The following is a 20,172-nucleotide window of genomic DNA, read 5'->3' on the forward strand; positions in this document are numbered from 1 at the left end:
CAGAAGTACTATTCCATTTTGACCTTAATGTCTCGCCTTTACCCCATCGACCTTGGGCCTTGGAAAAATGACACTTATCAACAAAAGAAAATCCAAAGGAGAAAACTGATAGTAGCCAAATACTAGGTGTCCCTATACTTTTGTCTCTATACTGTACGTTCTTTAACCCTTGTGTGGTATTTTGTTCAACCTTTGGTAGTTCAAATCCAAACGGAAAGCATTGAAAGAAGACACGAGGGAGCTGAAATTTCACCTAGAAGGTCACAAGATGTCACAGTTCAACGTGGCACAACCGCTTAGTTATCAGCCCACCAAAAGTGTGCCATCCATTGGCTAAAATAATGCGAGAATGATGTGGAAGAAAATGATCCAAAAATGGTCAAAATACCGCACAAGGGGTAAAGTACACAAATTCCTTCTTTTGGAGCTGAATTTTGCTACAAATATGTATTCCGGAGTTGCAGTGTGTTTTTCCTGAGGCTTGGCCCGTGGGGGGAGGGGAGTCACATCATTAAACACATTGTCGAGGGGGGGAAAAAGGCGTAAGAACAAAAAGTAAGCCACGCACAACAACACGAACACGACACTCAGACGGCATTGAGATTGTGTGTGTGTAACGTGTAGGAATGAAAGAGCCCACATACACACGCGTGATATGACACAACCTGAAGGGAGAGACAACAACAACAACAGAGGCACGTCAGACGACAACAACGCTAGTACCCGTCTCTTTAAGTGTGTGCTTCCTTGGTGGTTGTACGTACGTTAATGCACTCATGGCTGCAGGGGCGTAGCTATCATTTCAAAAAGAGGGGCTGGGAGGGCGCAATTCGGGCAAAAATTTTCATCATCTGAAATGGATTTTTTTTGTTACTGGCTGAAGAACTAAACAAGCAAACTGTCAAACTTTGAATGGACATTATTCTGCTCATGTTGGCCATCAGGAGGCAGTATGATACACACCTAATAAATAAACAAAATAGACTACTAAACTCAGTAAACTCCTGTGATGCTGTTTCTTTCACACAGAGGATAAAGAATATATGCATAGGTGTAATTTTTTTTTTAGAATGTTTTCAAATTAAATTTTCAGATATTCCTTAGCCTATTTATGGTGTTTGTTGTTTTGTGGTAGGCTAGCAAGATTTTGTAAAAGCTTTTTGTAAAACAGAAAATGTGGTTTGGCAAAAAAATGATGTACAAATTTTGTAATATTGGTATTGGTACTTGGTATCATATTGGTGAGTGCTGAAGAGTTGAGCACTTGTACTGGTATCGGTGAGGGGAAATGTGATGTTGAACATTCTTACTGATTACGTATGATGCGACTGAACGATTCGAGTGCCAAAGGTAAAAATAAATGTTAATAAAAGATTTTGTTATACGCTTCAGATTTGAGACATTTTGGGGCTCAAATACCACAAGTGATCCTCAGTTCCTTTCTGATTTACTTTGTCCTCCATGAAAGCTACCATATTTTTTCACATCAAACATTACAGCTTACAGCAATAGTGTGACTATTTAAACACATTGCATGTAATTCATATAAACAATAATAGATATTTACAATCATATATATATATCAACTGACACATCACAAACGTTTATCCGAGATCTTATTCATTTAATATGTAATTTTTCATATACTTTGTATGTAATATATACTACATTTTAAAAGTCTTTTTGAAAACAGCCATTGAGTTTCATCTTTTCAGTTCTATTTCAATGACACCTTGAATAGATAAACACATTTGCTTAACTGGTGGACTGCCTCCTGGTGGCTAGCAAAAAAAAAACACTGCACATATGCCACACTGGACTATAAACTGCAGGGCTCAAATCATGAGAAAAAAGCTGTGGTTTATAGTTCGAAAAAACATGGTAAATGGATTTCATCAGCTAACTTTCATATTACAGTATTCAGAAAGTTGGGGGGGTCATACCCGCGCCCCGCCCCCCAGTTCCTTCTTCTGTCAACTACGCCCATGCATGACTGTGCATACTTGAAGCTCCCAAAATTGAGCTGTAATTTTACAAATAAATAAATGTACTATACGCAGATCATAAGGAGAGCAAAGCAACTATGAGACCGGGCTGAGGTTAAGGTTTGATTCGACCTGATTGACGTGAACGCACCCTAACCTCAGCTCAAGAGTCTGCGCATTCGAAAAACACCGGGGACACGTCTTCACCAGTGAAGGACAAAACCAGTGTGTGTGTGTGTGTGTGCACGCGTGCAGATGTGTATTTTGTATTCAAGTGGCGTTGTGCTGCTGCTGTAGTTGACATCACTGCAATGATGCAATACAAGATGGAGAGCCAGATGGAATTGAATGGACACTTGAAGCCAAACCTGTAGCTAGGGCTAGTTGACTTTTTTTTTTGTATCGATTGATCGATTTATTGGATTTTTTTGCATCGTTACCTCGGGTCTACGGTTTGATCCAGGAGGAGGTGGAGTTTGCATTGAGGTCCTGCTGTAACAGAGACCCTTCCATCTTATACCAATCCTCAGTCAGAGGGGAGTCTGGGCTGGGTGCCAGGGCTGCTGCCTCTAGTTTGGGTGTTGAAAAGTTTGGAGGGAGTGCGGGGGAGTGTTCGGGTGCAGGTTGGCGGCAGCGGTGGTTTGATTGCGATGCGTGGCGGGCGGATGGATGGGTGAAGGTGTTAGGTTGGCGTGAGCACAAAGATGATGGTTGAAATTAAAAAGGGGCGGGGCGGGGTTAGGGGCGGGGTTTGATGCGGCACAAAGGAGAAAAGGGGATGAGAATATGGGGGCATGGGGAGGGGGGAGGATAGGGAATGGGGGGGGGTTATAAAATAAGGGGGGAGAGAAAGAGAGAGAGAAACAGAAGTGACGAGAAGTAAAATTAATGCATGGTCAACTGTCTGAGTCCAGAAGACAGAGAAAGACTGTTTATGAGCATGGATGGATGACACAGTACCAAAACCAAATCAGTTAAACATGAAACAAAGCCACAAAAAAGGCAAAAAAACAAAAAAACAAAAAATCAAGGAGACGCACAGAAACTTTCAGACACGAGTAATCAAACCAAGCCATGATGAAACAGACAACGTGAATGTACTAAAAAGGCGCTGACAAAAAAGAGCAGAGCACAAAAGCTAAGTGTGCATGTAAGTCAGTGATCCGATCTTCCACTTAATGTGCGCTCCCGGGTCCAAAGCACCCCGTCCAAATATTTACTCAGTGTGCACACAACATGTTTGCGTACGGTTTTTGAAAACGTACCTTTCCGCACGTTCCCATCCGTGGCTCGGAATTCCCTGGTGTTGAGCAGGAAGCAGGCCCGGTCCTGCTGGTAGCGTTCCCGGGTGGGACCCCGCCCGATGGGGCTCCGCTCGTCGGGGCTCAGCACCTGGTCGATGGTGGGGCAGTCTTCGTTGGCCAGCGCCGCCGAGGCCGCGTCGCCGTTCTGCTTGGAATCTGGCCACAAGATAGAAAGGCTACTTGTACATGTGCTCCATTCTCTAAGACAGTGGTTCTCAAATGGGGGTACTTGAAGGAACTTCAGGGGGTACTCAAGATTAAATAAATAAAAATAAGAAATAAAACAAACAAACGTGCACAATTCCTTTAAAATTAGTCACTGAATTATCTATGGCGGCAAATTTGGTACTTGGTTCGATTGAAACTACTGCACGTACATCACAATTGCTCTGTTGCATGTCAATGTCACATGACCAAAAAAAGTGAAAGTTAAAGACAGGTTCAGCAAAGTAGCGTACCCACTAACCAGCGTGGAGCATTTTTGTTCAGGAAAAAAAAAGAAGACTTAAAGCAGCATCATTGTCTGATTTTTTTCAAATTTGGAACTCCCCTTTGGTCTCCATTCCACTTTTTGGAAATAAATAAAATGGAAAACATTCAGTACCAGCCATTTTTACACATCCCTTTAGCCAAACACCTGGAAAAAAAAAGAAAAAAAACAAAGCTCAAAATGTATGTATCTGGACTCCAGGAAAAAAAAAATGAAATATGTCTTGTATAATAATATGGCATATGAATGAGTTATTTTTTTTTAAAGGATTTCGTCATAGATGATCCTTTTAAATACATTTTAAACCTCACGTAGCCCATCACGTATCGAGTAACAGTAAATTGTTCAACTTAAGAGCAAATCAATTGGAACAGGAGGTAACTCATGTACTCCGGCCTATTTTGTTTATTGTAAATTACACTTAGTCAGCATGAATCCCCACAACTACGAATATGGAATATACACTCTCCATATATCCTATTTATTATTGCTGAATTGTGCTATAGTGACTCCTTTGTGCCATTGTCATTTGCGAGGCAAATTTCCATTGGGGGTATTTGGCTGAAAATACAAGTGGGTACATCATTGAACAAGAAATATTGCCCTACAGTAGTGGCAATGCTGATGGAATTAGTCAAGTCCCATCATAAATCAGGAAAGAAGGATTTTTGATGAAGTAGAGGAAAGAAAGGCAGCCACCGAACCGCTGATGGGGGCAATATTTTTCAGCTCTCCGATGACCAACGTGATGCATTAAGGGCGGACCGACACAAGTAAAAAGCAATCAAAGAGCCAGATGACCTCCCTTCCTGATTTTATTGGCGAAACCGCAGAGAAAATATGCCGAGTGAGCACAAGATGAAAGGCATTACGCTAAGCCCCGCCCCTTAGCATTACATTGTGTTCGCTTGTTCCGAGCTGGCAGATGAAAGGCAAGCGCGGACCCACCACTTGATCATACATGAATTACACATGAGTTCTGATGGGCTTGGTGGATTCGCTAGGGTGGCTCCAGAATCTACGTTGCTCATGCAATCCCAAAAACGTTTTTTTACAAGTTTTTACATTATGTTTATTTTGAGGAATCTAGACATTCAATCCTAACCGGTGACACATATTTATTTTTCAAGTTTTTCGCTAAAGGTAACAGCTGGTAAATTGGGAACTAAGTAATTAGTTACTAAAAGTAATAAAGTAATTGATTACCTACTTTATGTATTTTACTAAAGTAATTGGTTACATATTTTAGGGCAATTAAAGTACAAAATGACTTGAAAATATTTCATTTAATACTTAGTCACCTACAGTAATTGATTACTTAAGTACTTAATTTTGCACTAGTCATTTTTAGACACTCTTTGAGCCAAACTTCAATGTAAATCAAATTACTAAAGTAATTGATTACTTACTTAAGGTACTGCTTAAAGGCTATTTAGTGTAAATCTAAAAAAAAAAAAAAACAGATTCCTTTTGAAGAGACCAATGACAACTTTAGAGTGCCTTGTTGCCCGCCATAAGTACATGCATTATATTTGGTTTGAGTAATTGATTATGTCAGTACTTAATTTTGCACTAGTCATTTTTAGACACTCTTTGAGCCAAACTTCAATGTAAATAAAATTACTAAAGTAATTGATTACTTACTTAAGGTACTGCTTAAAGGTTATTTAGTGTAAAACTAAAAAAAACAGATTCCTTTTGAAGAGACCAATGACAACTTTAGAGCGCCTTGTTGCCCGCCATAAGTACATGCGCATCATGTAAAAGAAACAGGAAAGCATAGGGGAATGGGGGATAAAATCAACAGAGGAAAGAAGTCTGGGACTCGTGTAGGTGTAAGTTTAGAGCGCCTCGTGGTTGTCGCATGGAAAAAGCTTTTTAGTGCCATGTTTGCTGGAAAACCAAAAAAAAAAAAGACATCACTCACCTCTATTGATCTCAATAATTTCTTCCTGGGCGAGAGGACAATCACCCCCGAGGCCTCCAGAACCCATCACTCCACCTAGGACATTTCCCAAGAGCCTTTGCGGCGAGGCCGTGGCCATGGCCAGGGCGTCCGGCTTGCAGTAGTTGGGGGACCCCGGCTGAGGCGCCCTGGGAATATGTTTGTTCTTCTTTTTGGGCAACTTTTGTTTGGCCATGGCCAGCGAGTAGTACATGCCAAAGTTGTTGACGATGACGGGAACGGGCATAGCGATGGTCAGCACGCCGGCCAAGGCGCACAGAGCCCCCACCAGCATCCCGGACCACGTCTCCGGGTACATGTCTCCGTAGCCCAACGTAGTCATGGTCACCACGGCCCACCAGAAACCGATGGGGATGTTCTTGAAGTTGGTGTGGGCGTTGGCCGCCGGGTCGTCCGGGTGGGCGCCGATCCTCTCGGCGTAGTAAATCATAGTGGCGAAGATGAGCACGCCGAGCGCTAAGAAGATGATGAGCAGGAGGAACTCGTTGGTGCTGGCGCGGAGGGTGTGGCCCAGGACTCGAAGACCCACGAAGTGACGGGTCAGCTTGAAGATTCGGAGGATGCGGACAAACCGCACCACGCGGAGGAATCCCAGGACGTCCTTGGCGGCTTTGGAGGAGAGGCCGCTCAAGCCCACCTCCAGGTAGAAGGGCAGGATGGCCACAAAGTCGATGATGTTCAGGGTGCTTTTGAAGAACTCCACCTTGTCGGGGCAGAAGATGACTCGCAGCAGGACCTCGATGGTGAACCAGATGACGCAAACCCCCTCCACGTACGTCAGCCAGCTGTCGGTCACCACCTCGTAGACGATCTCCTCGCGCGTCTGGTTGCCCACCGTCACGTTCTCCGTCTTGTTGTAGATGGTGTTGAAGGCCTCATGCGTCTCCATGCAGAAGGTGGAGATGGAGATGAGGATGAAGAACAAGGAGCCAAACGCCACATACTGCGAGGGGAGGAAACAGCGAGAAGTTAGCCGCAAAGAAGGATAATTAATGGACTGAAATTGACCTCAAATGACCTCATCTTAGGACGTTAGCCTAACAATGAAGTTGCTTATACTGTAGATTATTTGATTTCAGAAGAACAAACATGGTCAAGACTCTCTGGTATCACCACTGACAACCCAGGCTAAACCTAGCTTGTCTCAATCATAAAGACGGTCCAGATTCACTTACATTAACTCATTTAATGCCAGTTATTTAATCCCAGATACTTAAGTATTAAGGAATTGATATGTAAGTACATTAAAGACATTCATTTCCAGATACTTAAGTATTAAATCGATATCTAAGTATCTGGTATTTCATATCAGGACTCTTGAAAAACAAGCAAAACAAAAAAAAAACAACATGAAAATGCGTCCCTGGCATTGAATGAGTTAATTACCACAAGTTACTATTTTGGCCCCTTGGACATAAGTGTATGATGGCATTATATTATCACATATATTTATAATCAGCTCGGCTGGACATCGGTGCGGATATTGGGCAATTGGATGAATATCGGCATTGGCCTTTTTTGATGGCCGATTATTGATCCAATTGAAACTGTTACCTTCAGGAACGTGATACTTGTTTACATTTTTTTTTACTTTTTAAGGCATGGCTTTGACTTTGGGAGGTCCCTGAACTTTTTGGTAATGTCATACAGCAACAATAAAGATATACTTTGCCTAAAATGTATTTTAAAAAATTACATAAATGATGCAACTGTAAATTTGAGTGATAAACATTTGCTACATTTTTACATAAAAATTAAAAGTTGTCGTTTTTTGTTTTTTTTGTGGGTGACAATATTTCGGAAACATAATATTAGCTCCAAATATCAGATATCGGCTCCTTCACTAGTAATAATCATTATCGGCTCTGAGATGAAAACATATTGGTCTAGGTTACTCAAAAATAAAAAAGTTTATACTACACACCTTCTACCCTCATGTCACTTGACGTGTGCATAATATTGCACTAAGCTCGAAACTTGTCCACAAGATGAGCCATATCTTTGGACTTTAATTTAATTAGATGGCAGGTGTTGTCGAGAAATGGGATAAGAAAGCTACAAGAGTGAGGTAAATTCACTAATCTTTCTATATGCTTTATTATATCTTTCCAAAAATTCATTTCACGATTTAACGCAGCTCTTTTAACCCTTGAAATGTCGCCCAATCCTTTGATTTTGACATCAAAGGGATATCATTGAAAGAAGACAGTAGGCAGCTGAAATTTCACCCCAATGGCAAGCACATGTCAAGGTTCAACGCGGCACGATCACTTAAGTGGCTAAAACACTGCAAGAATGATGTGGAAGAAAATGACCCAAAATGGTCCAAATATTACACTAGAGTGTAATAAAGTCAAATCTTACAAAAAATACCTCTTTGTTTGACTGCATTCTCCCAGCTGTATTTTATTAGCACAGTTGAACTTCTCCCTCCTCAAGTTGACTTTCCAAGCATGGAGACTTCTCCCATTACTCACAAAGGCAATTTTCAGCGTAAACTGCGAGTGCACTTTCTACATGTACCCAAGCAATCGTCAAAGAATCAATTGCATTGTTACCGCCCAATCTTTCCCCGGTGCAGTAAGTTCCAGCCGGGCCGCAGCGTATATTTATAGATGCGGTATACTTTGTGCTTCATCAAATAAATAATAAAACGCAGACATGGCCCAAAGAGCAAAAAGAGAAAGGTAATTCATACTTGAGTGGAGTCCATATATAAGCAGCCTGAGTGCCCTTAGTGTATCGTGCGTGCCGCCGTGTATTTTTGACATTGTGCGCTTACGCAATAAGCGGCACAAACTTCCTTAAAAGCGTCAATTTCACTGGCGACCCAATAGACACGTTTATTTCCGGAGCGCGCGTGCAAACGGCCAAAAGAGGTGAGCCCGAGTCAATGTCCAGTAATCGTGGCCTGCAGGTGCACACGGGCCGCATTCATGCACACATTAGCTCAAGTACGCTACAATACTCCACTTTTGTAACCCAAAGAATTCTGCTTCCTTTCTCCTCTCCATCTCTTTCCTGTACCTCTTTTCTCCTCTGCTATGTCTGACCTACTTTCTCAGATTGCTGCAGTGCTCTCCCCCTCTATCGCCCAAACACACGCACGGCTTCTCAATCACCCTCCTCCTACCGCTACCCCCCATGCCGGTGTGTCTCGGGGAAGCAGGATAGCACCAGCGGGACCTGCTCATTTACGCTTCCTCATTGGCTGGGAAATTCACACGTACAAACGAGGGCAAGCAGAAGGGAAAGAAAGAAAGAACGAGTATTACCCTCAAGTGATATAGCGTTAGTTCTTATGATGATGTGTGTTACGTAATCTGTAGCGACGCGTGTCGCCATGGAACAAATAGCACGTACGGTATGATGGTCCTTTTCAGGTGTGGAACTTTGAGTACAAGTTTCAAACAAATTTGAGTGCAGCCTGCGGTTTATAGTCCAGTGTAGACAATCCACCGGTAAAGCAAATGTGTGTTTCTGTTCAATGTGTCAACTATGAAACAGAACTAAAAATGTGACTCAATGGCTGTGCTGAAAAAGAGATTTAAATACTGTATTTTCCGCACTATAAAGCACGCCGGATTATAAAACGCTCCTTGGATTAATGAGCAGTTTTAAAAAAATCGTTTTCACATATAAGGCGCACCGCATTATAAGGCGCATAGAATAGAAGCTACAGTAGTGGCTGGGGTTGCGTTATGCATCCACAAGATGCAGCTGTGCAAAGGGGAGTGGCAACAAAACAATCGGGTGAATCAGTCAATCCTTTCAATCAGAAATTAAGAATAAAGAGGATTTTGTGGCCAGTACTATGTGAAGAATGGGGAAACATACCTCTGGATTATATTAAAAGACTATTGAGATCAATGCTAAGAAAAATCAAGAGGTTTTTTTGTACCTCAAAAATGAAAACTTGCGGTTTGTGAGCTATAAAAGGTGCACCGGATTATAAGGCGCACTGTCCGCTTTTGAGGAAGTCTTTTAGGTGCGCCTTATAGTGCAGAAAATCTCTAAATTGAATATGATCTTGTATAAAACTTTTTTGATGTGCAAATTTGACAGCTAAAGTATATGACTGTATATGTATGATTGTATGTATGAATTATGTGCAATGTGTTTATATGTTCACTAAATTAATCAAGTAAATAAACAAGAAGAGACAGAAGAAAACGCTATCACAATATTTTGATTTTGAACTGCTATTTAACTGCTGTTGAACCGCAGTTTTCTGTCAGTGTTATGTTGAAAATATCCATCCCTCCATTTGATATAAATATGTTGATAAATATGCAGGCATGGTCAGTTTGTTGAAGATGGGAAGTTACTGTAACCAAGCAATGAAAAAAATGTTTAAATTAAAAAATCTAAAAATTAAAAAAAACTTCCATATACCATCTTTCTACATTTGCGAGAGTGGCTTGTAGTCCAGAAAAAACGGTATGTACAAATAGACGTATTTTTCCATTTTCATCAGTAAAACATTTTACATTTATCAATAATAATTTCCATTCACTTTCTTCGCTTTCTTTTTCATTTTCTTCACGACTATTCACACTCACAATTAGCACAATTTGGAGTGCCCAATGTACCTACCATGCTCGTATTTGGAAATGTAGGAGGAAATCGCAATACCTGGAGATATATATATATATATATATATATATATATATATATATATATATATATATATATATATATATATATATATATACAAAATATATACATATATATACAAAATCAAGCAAAAAGTGAATCAGTTGAACTGCTATGAGTGTATCATCTGTCTGCATAAACTCTTGCAGCAACGCACTCGTACACCACCGCTACATCAGCTATTAATATCTAGTAAAATAAAACAATGCCTTTCAAGTCACGCCCAAAATAACACCGCTTTCCGCTTATTACAGAGCCTTACTTTGTTTTTTTGTACCAAACCCCATTGAATTCTCAGGAGATTTGGCTCAATGCGCGCACAAAGGAGAAAAAGCGATGGCCAAGCTACAATAACACTCAAAAGAGAAGATAGTGGCAAAGCTACAGTAGCGTCTTCTATGTAGGCTACGCAGGTGGAAACGCAGGAGGGGGCGGACAGGTGGGAGGCGAACCAGACGACGCTCGCGTGGAGGTGCATGAAGGAGAAGGTTGACGGGGACAAAACGCAGGATGAAAATGTGACAGCGAATTTAAGGCCAAAAAAAACATAAATATTGAAATAAACTAAGTAAAAGATGGCGATATAAATGGAAGATGACTGAGGGACAGAAGGCAGAGATAAACAAATACAATCAAGGGATGCTGCATTTTGAGGCTTGTTTTTTTTCAATGAAGAACTGCACTATTTAAACTTTTTTGACACTTATATAAGCGTATTTGCTTGTTTTTCTCGTGCAGTTAAAACTTTTTAATGCTAGTACCAACATGGATTTTCGCAGCAGTTATATTTTTAGATTTTAAAATGGTTTTGTTGGTATTGGTGAATCTAATTTAATGATTTTTGAAGCTGTGCTAGGAATGGTACAGCTTTCTTTTCAAAATAATAGTAAATTAATTGGAACATGAAGCTACCTATTGCTCAGTTGTGTTCTAGTGGCTTCATTTTGTTAGTTTTTTTCAACAGCGTTTCTGCAAATCTCAACAAATCAAATACAATGTGTTTTCATAACATGACAGTGACAGTTCCTTTATTGTTTTCAAATTAAGAGCAAATTAATTTGAACATAAAGCAACATTCTTGTGTTTTTCTCTTGTTGGAACTGCACTATTTGCACTGTTTGGATACTTTCAAGGGTGGCCAAGTCTGATCCTTGAGAGACACAGTCCAGCTGGTTTTCAGTGTTTCAACCAACACACCTGGTTCAAATAATAATAGTTGTTATCAGGACTTTGTGAGGCAAGCTGATGACCTAATCATTTGATTGAGAATTGTCTGGTGAGAGGGGAAAAAAAAAACGGGTTTGAAAGGAAAATATTGAAAGAAGATGATAGGGATCTGAAATTTCACCCAGATTGTGAAAACATGTCAAAGTTCAACATGGCATGACCACATTGGTATTACATTACAAGGAGTGTGCCATCCCTTGGCCATAATACTTGTGAGATTGATGTTGAAGTAAACGACCCAAAACGGTCCAAACACCGCAACAAGGGTACCTTTCTTTTCAAATTAAGAGCAAATTGACTGGAACATGTAGCAAGTCAAATGGGTCCATATTAAAACGAGGTCGAATTAGACTAGGGCGCGATCACAATGTTGCAGCCACCCTCTTGCACACAGCTGCCGGCTCACGTAGGCGACGGACACAAGTCATCTCCCGGACGCAACCCGGGACGCCAGACAGACAAACGGCGGCCGAGCGGCGCGAGTGCCGCATCGAGCGGACGGCGGCAAAAAGAAAGAGTTGGAGGACGACGATAAAAAGGAGGTGTTGCAATCCGTCATACTTATTTATCCCCCCCGCATCATGAGTGTGTGCATGTGCTGCCGTGAATATACGATGGGGTGGCGCACTATAACACAAAAGGGGTGAAGCCTATAATGCGCCCAATTCCCTACAGTAAAGCCCGACGCGTGTGACACCTGCAGCCAGAATGACCTTCAAGGCCCGATGGAGTCTCGCTCGCTCGCTAGACTCTCAAATTAGATTCCGAGAGATCATCAACATAAATTTCAAAGGTTGAGAGTCGCGAGTGAGAGGAAAAAAAAAAAAAAAAAGAAAAGCGAGAAGTTGATGGAGCGTTGGTGGTGTTTGAACGGGGGATGGCGAAAGAAGACAATGGCGCGCTCCTCGTCGGATCGAGGACAACAAAAGGGGGGTGAGCGCCGGCGGGGGTGTACGCGATATATCCACCTCGAGATGGTGGCGGCTGATTTGCGCGGCGCACCACCTTCTTCCTTAACGGGACCCTTGTGGTGCCGTGTTTACTGCGGCACCGTCCACAAGAGCTTTATCATTACAGTACAGTACAGCACCCCCCCGCCCCAATCCGCTTCCCCTTCCCTGGCTCTCGGTCGCTATGGCAACCGCTGCGTTAGCCTCTGTGTTTCAGGCACCAAGGACAGCACCGAGCCAAATAGTGTTCCAATGCAGCTGCAATGCGAAGCCCTTCGCTTACACGGGAGCCAAATTAGGAGCAGCTTCTAGTGACCTTGATAGATTCGCATCAAAATTTCCATTTTGGAAAGACTACCCAGAATACTTAGTAGAGCTTAAACCAGTGTTTCTCAAATAGTGGGACTGGGCCGCCTGGGGGGGTGCGAGGGGATGCCAGTGGGGGCGCGGATAACTCCTGGGAAAAGGATTTGTTTTTGCCATGTGAAATGTAATTGTGAGAAAATAAGGATTTGCATCGTTTTTCTTCAGGAAACTTTGATGTACTTGGGTTTTTCTTTGCTTAGACCACGAGTGTCAACCTCAATTTAGCTTGCGGGGAGAATCTATCCCCAATAAAATAGACCGATAAATACAAGGTATATATTTATATCGCCGCTTTGAAACCACAACTTCAGGGTTATTAATCATGTTTTATTACTATCCAAAATAAAAAAAGGAAAAGCACAACAACACTATTAATCATAAAATATTAAAAATACGAATAATGATAAAACATTTTAAGTTTTTCATAAAAAAAAATCAGATCATTTTTATACTTAATAAAATCATCTCACGGGCCGGATTACACCCTTTTGTGGGCCAGAACAGGCTAGCGGGCCGTATTTTTGACACCCCTGTCTTAGACAATCCGTTAACCTGTATGAAAGCTGTAAAATAGTCAACAGTTGATGAAAGTATTTTGTTGCATTTTCTTTGTGTTAAAAAGGACACAGTTTTGGGTATACTTATACAATTTTTATAGATAATAATCATATTTATGGGGGGGCTTCGTAAAATGTAACTGGCTTAAAATAAGGCGTAAACTTGTACTCCAAATCCGCAATCACAATTTAACCACGAGGCGTTTTAGAACATCAGAGAAATCTATCAAGAAGACTGAGACAAGCCCAATGCTAGACTGTAAAATAGTGAACCCACATCAGCCAAATTTTCTGCTCGCGAGGGACAGCAGAGCTCACACTTCCGTGTTTGCCCCTCAGATTGTCAGTGAGCCGCTGCCCCGGTTTGCTTTTTATTCAGTTCAGCAAAGCATTGTACAATAAAAGATATAACGATAGACAGGAAATAAACACATAATGATTTCAAACAACTTAATGTAGGATTTCGTTTACAGCCGGCACATCGAATAGTTTAATCGATTAATCGGTCGATTATTCGGTTGGATAATAGGGTGATCTGATTTTGCATTAAGCGATTTATATGAATTGCAAATGTATATTGCAAAAATGTTCGATTACTGTTTAGGAACAAAGTATTAAAAAAACGAACTTGATGTAAATCTGAAAAGACGTTAAGTGCCATCGACGGCATTTGACGTCAGGCACTTTTGGGGGGGGTCAATCAGTCAGAATTGGCCGGTTGGTTTTACTTTTTTTTAAATGGTTGGGATTAAAATAGCTAAGCATGCTCATAATAAATATGTGTATCATATTCAAATTTAATACTCGAAATAAAATAGCTCAAAAATATCAGATTGGCCTTCTTGACGAGTAATAAAAGGTATTATATCAGCCCTAAAATAACATCAGTCAATCTAATTGACACCTATTTGATTATCGAATTAATCTCTAACCATTTTTGATAACCGATTAATTGTTCTTGGATCTAGTTTAATATGATATTTAATCTAGTCGGATTCCCATATCATCATCATCATCATCATCATCATGGGGCTTCAATATGCAAGCATAAGACTAGGGTTGAAATCAAGAGGAGAGCGTGAAATAAAAGCGGACAAATGAAATGTCAAAAGGAAGACAGGTTCCTTGAGGACGTAGCGTGCCGAGTGTACGAGCGGTGAACCTGAGAAAAGTGCACTGAATTCATATTCCACCCATATTTTAAATTATGAATAACATCTGTGGCTTTTGGCCATTTATGACTCCCAATTGTAACACTTCTTCATGAGCGTGTAAACTGGTACGGTTCAAAAAATACAGCCGGGCGAATTTCAACCATGCTGCATTTGTGGTCCCTGGGAATTTGGGAAAGGGGACCTCAAAAGTTTCCATTTGAACGTTTCAATCCCAAAGAGGTGTTTTTACAGTCGCTTATTTGTGTCCTTTTTTTTTTTTTATTTATTTTTAATCGTTTAGCTAATGTAGGGTCTAAAATTGACTGGTACTAAATGAATTAAGCGCTAAAGTAATTAAGTACTTTATGTAACTAAGTATTAAAAGAATCAATTATTTTAATGATTACTTTAGTACTCACCAATCATTATTTTATTATTAAGAACCAAAGTAATAGGTTACCTAAGATAATTCAGTGCTAAACTAATTGAGTCATCAATTACTTTAGTAATCAACTACCTTTTCTAATTAAGTAGTAAAGGAATCAATTGTTATTGGTGATTCCTTTAGTACTTTAATACCTAATCAATTATCATGGGATTATAATTAAAAGCCAATTTAATAAATCACTTAAGATAACACAATTACTTTATGTACTTAAGTATTAAATGTGTCGATTACTTCGATTGCTTCGATTCGGCAACTAAGTAATAATGTAATCGATTACCTAAGTAACAAATGAATTACTTTACTATTTAAGTATGTGAAGTAATTGATGAGTTTCGTACTTAATTAAATATAGTAATTAATTACTTTAGCTACTTTAATTCATTTAGTAGCAGCCATTTTATATGTTCTTTTAGGCAAACACTTAAAAATTAAATTAAATTAAATTAAATTAAATTAAATTAAATTAAATTAAATTAATGAGTTCAGAAAAAGAGACCCGTGATGCTCCAGCTTTGTTTGTAAATTTTGGGATATTCATGTCAGTTGGTGATTTGGCTAGTCCAGTGTTTCTCATTTCCAAATTTTTCTTGAAGGCAGCATTGGCCCGAGCAGTAACTATGGTGTTTGACTCAAATTAGATTGCTCTTAGTTCGTCGGAATGACATTGCTGACAGATTGTGTTGGCACTGTTATTTCCCCTTTGGCTAATCTCCACAGTCAGCCAAGATCACTTTGCTTCGCACATTCACTTTGTTTGGACTCAAGATCCCACAATGCAGCTGGATAATGAGTCTTTAAAATGACAAATAAAGCAGCGGAGCAACACTGTTGATATAGGCTGAAAAAAAAGATCATTCTGCACATGCCAAAATTCAGCAGATAAATGTAGCTTCTCCTCTACGTAGTTTTTTAATTCGTTTCGCCAACTTCTCAAAAGTTATTCACATTTTTGAAAGTACTTTATTCTATATCACTCTAGTGGACAATATGGAAGCTAATCAACAAACATTCATTGATGTCCAATCCACCATTACAATACAGTGTAACGGTGTAAATTAAATTAAAAAAACACCCCCTCTTTTGTATGAAAGTGACCCCAAACATTCAAACGGCTGTGTTTTGCTCCAGAGACACAGTCCATACATTTATGTCCATCGTAGTGGACATGGCCTAAACTGGAGTTGCTCCAGTAAAAAAAATGTCAAAATATTAACCCAAGTCAAGTTGGCTTCGTAGTTTTCTTTTGAGTCTCGTTTCCGAGTCTAGTTTCCAAGTCTAGTTTCCTGAGTCGATTGTTGTTTTAACTCGTCCAAAACCTCCTCCTTGTGTCACACATAGCCTATGACTGCTAAAACTGCTAAAATGAAAAAACTCAAGTATGATGGTCCAGAATTATTGTTTGTCACTCTCTATGTACATGTAAATCCCCCCCCCCCCCCCCAAATAAAACAATCTGGACTGAAGGACAAACATCGTCGCTTCTACCTGCAACATTGATATCCCAACAACACAGACTTCAGTTTCCGAGATTCCCTGAATGACTCAACTCCTTGACACGCTCCTGCTGAATCGGCGAGCGAGCTCTCCCACACACATACACACGCATACCAGTGTATAACGTCACAGTCTTATCAGCGCTGCAGTATTCACAAGCCCCTCGTCCTCACGCCCCCCACTGTTGCATTCGCACCGCAGTCCCGTCAAACATTAGTGAGGACAAACAAATAGTAACAGTGAGCTGCATGTGTCCTTTCCCCCTCTCATCTGCTTTGTATTCAGCACATATTACTGCAGCATATTATGTGCACTTGTCCTTGCGACGCAGCCCCCCTCTTTCTCAGCCAATCCCTCCTTTCTTTTTTAGCTCCATCTCTCGCTCGCTCTGCACCCTTCATCGTGTCCGACACACACCAGGAGAGTTTGGTTATGACATCTTCACACCGCTTTTTTTTTTTTGGTCCTGTCTTTGTCTATAATCTGCCAGATAAAACGCATAATGTGACTACTGTGCAGTACATTAGCAGCACATTTCAATTAGACAAATCTTTTTGGATCGTTTATCCTATTGGATACTCGTCAATACTTTAGTGCAGTCCAAGTAACACTGTAATTAGTGTCAAGGAAGTACATTGAAGTTATATACTGAATGTGGAAAGAGAGAGATGGAGATTTGTACATGCAGGGGAGGAGCTAAGTTCAGCCTGGGTTGTTAGAGAGTATTTATATTCAACATAGTAAGGAATAGAAAATTCCTTAAATAGTAAGGAATAGAAAAGGAACGGCGTGATGCCGACCAATAGTAGACCAGCATCATAGTGATGCCGCGACGCTGACCAATAGCTGACCAGCATTTTAGTGTCGTGTGTAGTGACGTATGAGCGTGATGCGAACCGCAGAGTCATAAGCACACGCACTGACCGTCAAGTTTGAATTTTGTAAATATTTTTGATCAAGTCTTAAGCATGTCGGCATCTTAGTGACACCGTGACGCCGACCAATAGCAGACCAGCATCTTAGTGACGTGTTGCAGAGCGGGCAGTTCGACGCCAACAGAAAATAAGAACAATATCTAAAAACGCCTGAAGAGGAAGGCAAAACAACATAAACACAGGCATCCTCGCAGGTCATGACAGTTGTTGATGCCGTAAAGCGTAAAAAATGCCGTAAAGAGGGAACGATAAAACTTAGTATTATCGTAATGGGACACCATAACACGGGGGTCCACTGCAAATATCAACAATTAGAAAAATAGCTCAATTAAACATAGCTGAACAATTCCCTACTAAGTACAATGATGTATTTGTACTTCCAACCACTTCCTGTTGGTTTCCAAGCGATCTATATACTTTGATGCTGAGCAAGCACTTAATTATTTATTAATTATTCCCAAAAGGGGCGGGTTAAGAAAGACTGACTTTGCAGGTGAAAACCTCAAGATTGGAGGCAGGTCAAAACGGTGACTCATTGGTGTCCGCCACCGCTTGGACAGGAGGCACAATCAAGAGAAAGCAGATGGCCGCACAGGAACTGACACACTGATGTCCTCCGACAGACGAAGCAGAAACACACCCAATGCGAGGCTTTCCGCTCAAATATCAATACGTAACCATGGTTTGCTAATTGTACAAAATCGGCAAATATTAAGCTTGCGTTTTCATTTAGTGACAAAATATGACAGTTAAGTATAGTGACATAAATTCAGCCAAATTTCTATCTACCATCTGGCAAGCTGTATCGCTAGCTAGCTAAAGAATCCGCCTATCCATTTAAACAGTTATTTATAATGAACACATTGTTAATTAATACTCAGCATGAGATGTATCTAATCCTAACAGGATGTCAATCTGATGTAATTCAAAGAAAATAATTTGAATAATTAAAAAACACACACAGAAAAGGGATGATTATTAGGGGAGTTGTGAACAGGCTTAGTTGGTAAATGGGCGTGCATGTATGCGCGCATGAGGGCACTCCTCAGGGGTTACACGGGGAGGTGTGTCGAATGCGCTGATTTATCCGCGCGCCGTAAACGCGAGCCCTCAGCAGAATGCTTTATGGGCTGCCCCACTTCCATAGTACGGGCTCAATGAGTAAAGGTGAGCGTACTGAGAAGGATTGATGTCCACTTGGGTGTTTGAAAGGGTCAAAAGTGATATGCATTTTGGAATGGAAGTGGATAAATGTGTGTTTGCAACACTTCATGTGCTTGACTTACACAATATCCTGCGTATTCCTCTGGAATAATTAGAAAAAGCCACCATGAAACCAAATCCAAGTTTGGTTGAGTGGCAGTCAATGCATTTGCTCGCCGGTGGGATTTTTTTTTTCAAGTGTGAAATTTTTTTCGCACCAAATAAAAAAAAAAAAAAATGCAAATAATTTGATGGGCTACAGTTTGTGAATGACTGATGAACTACTGCAATCCACAGTAGCTTCTTCAAGTCCCAAGAACTTGGTCCTAATTGACTGGAAGCAGAAAGCTGAGTCAGCACTTCAGCAGCAAGGCTAAATTGATCTCGGTGCAGAGGAGGAGGAAAGTACATGACACGAGCAGAATTTTGATTGATGGGGAGGTGGGCGGTTTCTGTCTCAAAACTACTGTGATGCGTTCTCATTTTTCGCAAAACAGTCACTCCCTCCGTGCAAGTCAAAATGCCAAAATTAAAAGGGCAAGTCAAGCCAAAAATTTTCCTGACGATAAAATGTTCTATGTGCCAATCGTCTATTAAAAAAAAATAATAATAAAGCAGCAAAAAAATCGTAATTTTTCCACTTGCAGTCGACTGAAAATGACATCACAGTTGCTCACGGCTGAAACGTTCCGATTTTGGTCACGTGACGTTCACAAGCTGAGCAACTGTGATGTCATTTTAAGTCGACAACAATTGGCAAAATGGCCGCGCTCTGAAATGAATAAAAATGGCTGAATGTTGCTTTTTTTTCATATTCCACCAACAAAATAAACTAATTCGGCTCCATCGAATTTTTTTTTGGTTAAAACTGTGCTTAAAATTCACATATTTTGAACACTTCAAACACAGTTGACATATTTTACCTCAACCTTAACGAGCAGTGCCATTGACGTCATTTGACGTTGATTGTGTTTTATGGATTGGGCGGCCAAAATGTTTGGGCTGCTCTAGTTCGATCAAAGCTGGCAAAAGACTATAAAAAATACTGACTATGGTCAAGCTGAACCTTTAAAATGAGCTTGCAGGTTTTCTCTTTAAAAAAAAAAAGAACAATAAAGGCCATCATTGAATGATTTAATGAGCTATATATTGCAATTAAACTTAATTTCAAAAACATATAAAAAATAAAAAGTATAAAAACCTTTATGAGATCGAATGTGAATGATACTCTAAAACAAGTTAAATACAACCGAAGAGTGATTTTTTTTCCATTGCATGTCATATAAATAACAATCATGAATTCTAAATATATTACTTCCGCAATTATTGTCATTATTATTACTACTATTATTATCACTAACGTGTTAATTTAATTTTAGACAGAAATAGTAATAGTGGTAATATGGACCAAATATATACATACATATATATATATAT

At 40.2% G+C, this 20,172-nt stretch overlaps 1 protein-coding gene across 5 annotated transcripts in view; it reads right to left on the reverse strand.

The window, feature by feature from the left end:
• Nucleotides 1-20,172, reverse strand: part of kcnc3b (potassium voltage-gated channel, Shaw-related subfamily, member 3b) — a 52,660-nt gene that overhangs the window by 13,668 nt on the left and 18,820 nt on the right. For 3 of the 5 annotated variants that reach the window (XM_088439768.1, XM_088439769.1, XM_088439767.1), the window contains exons 3-5: nucleotides 5,707-6,688; nucleotides 3,251-3,445; nucleotides 2,426-2,554 (exon numbers count right to left, since the gene is read on the reverse strand). In XM_088439768.1, coding sequence (XP_088295894.1) covers nucleotides 2,433-2,554; nucleotides 3,251-3,445; nucleotides 5,707-6,688 — 1,299 coding nt within the window. In that variant the 3' untranslated portion in view covers nucleotides 2,426-2,432. Of the gene's footprint in view, nucleotides 1-644; nucleotides 666-2,425; nucleotides 2,555-3,250; nucleotides 3,446-5,706; nucleotides 6,689-20,172 lie in introns of all 5 variants that reach the window. The other 2 variants (XM_088439766.1, XM_088439771.1) reach the window with 2 other exon arrangements.

The sequence above is a fragment of the Hippichthys cyanospilos genome, chromosome 17, assembly GCF_059441005.1.
Source record: "Hippichthys cyanospilos isolate Australia breed blue-spotted pipefish chromosome 17, RoL_Hcya_1.0, whole genome shotgun sequence".
Taxonomy (NCBI): domain Eukaryota; kingdom Metazoa; phylum Chordata; class Actinopteri; order Syngnathiformes; family Syngnathidae; genus Hippichthys; species Hippichthys cyanospilos.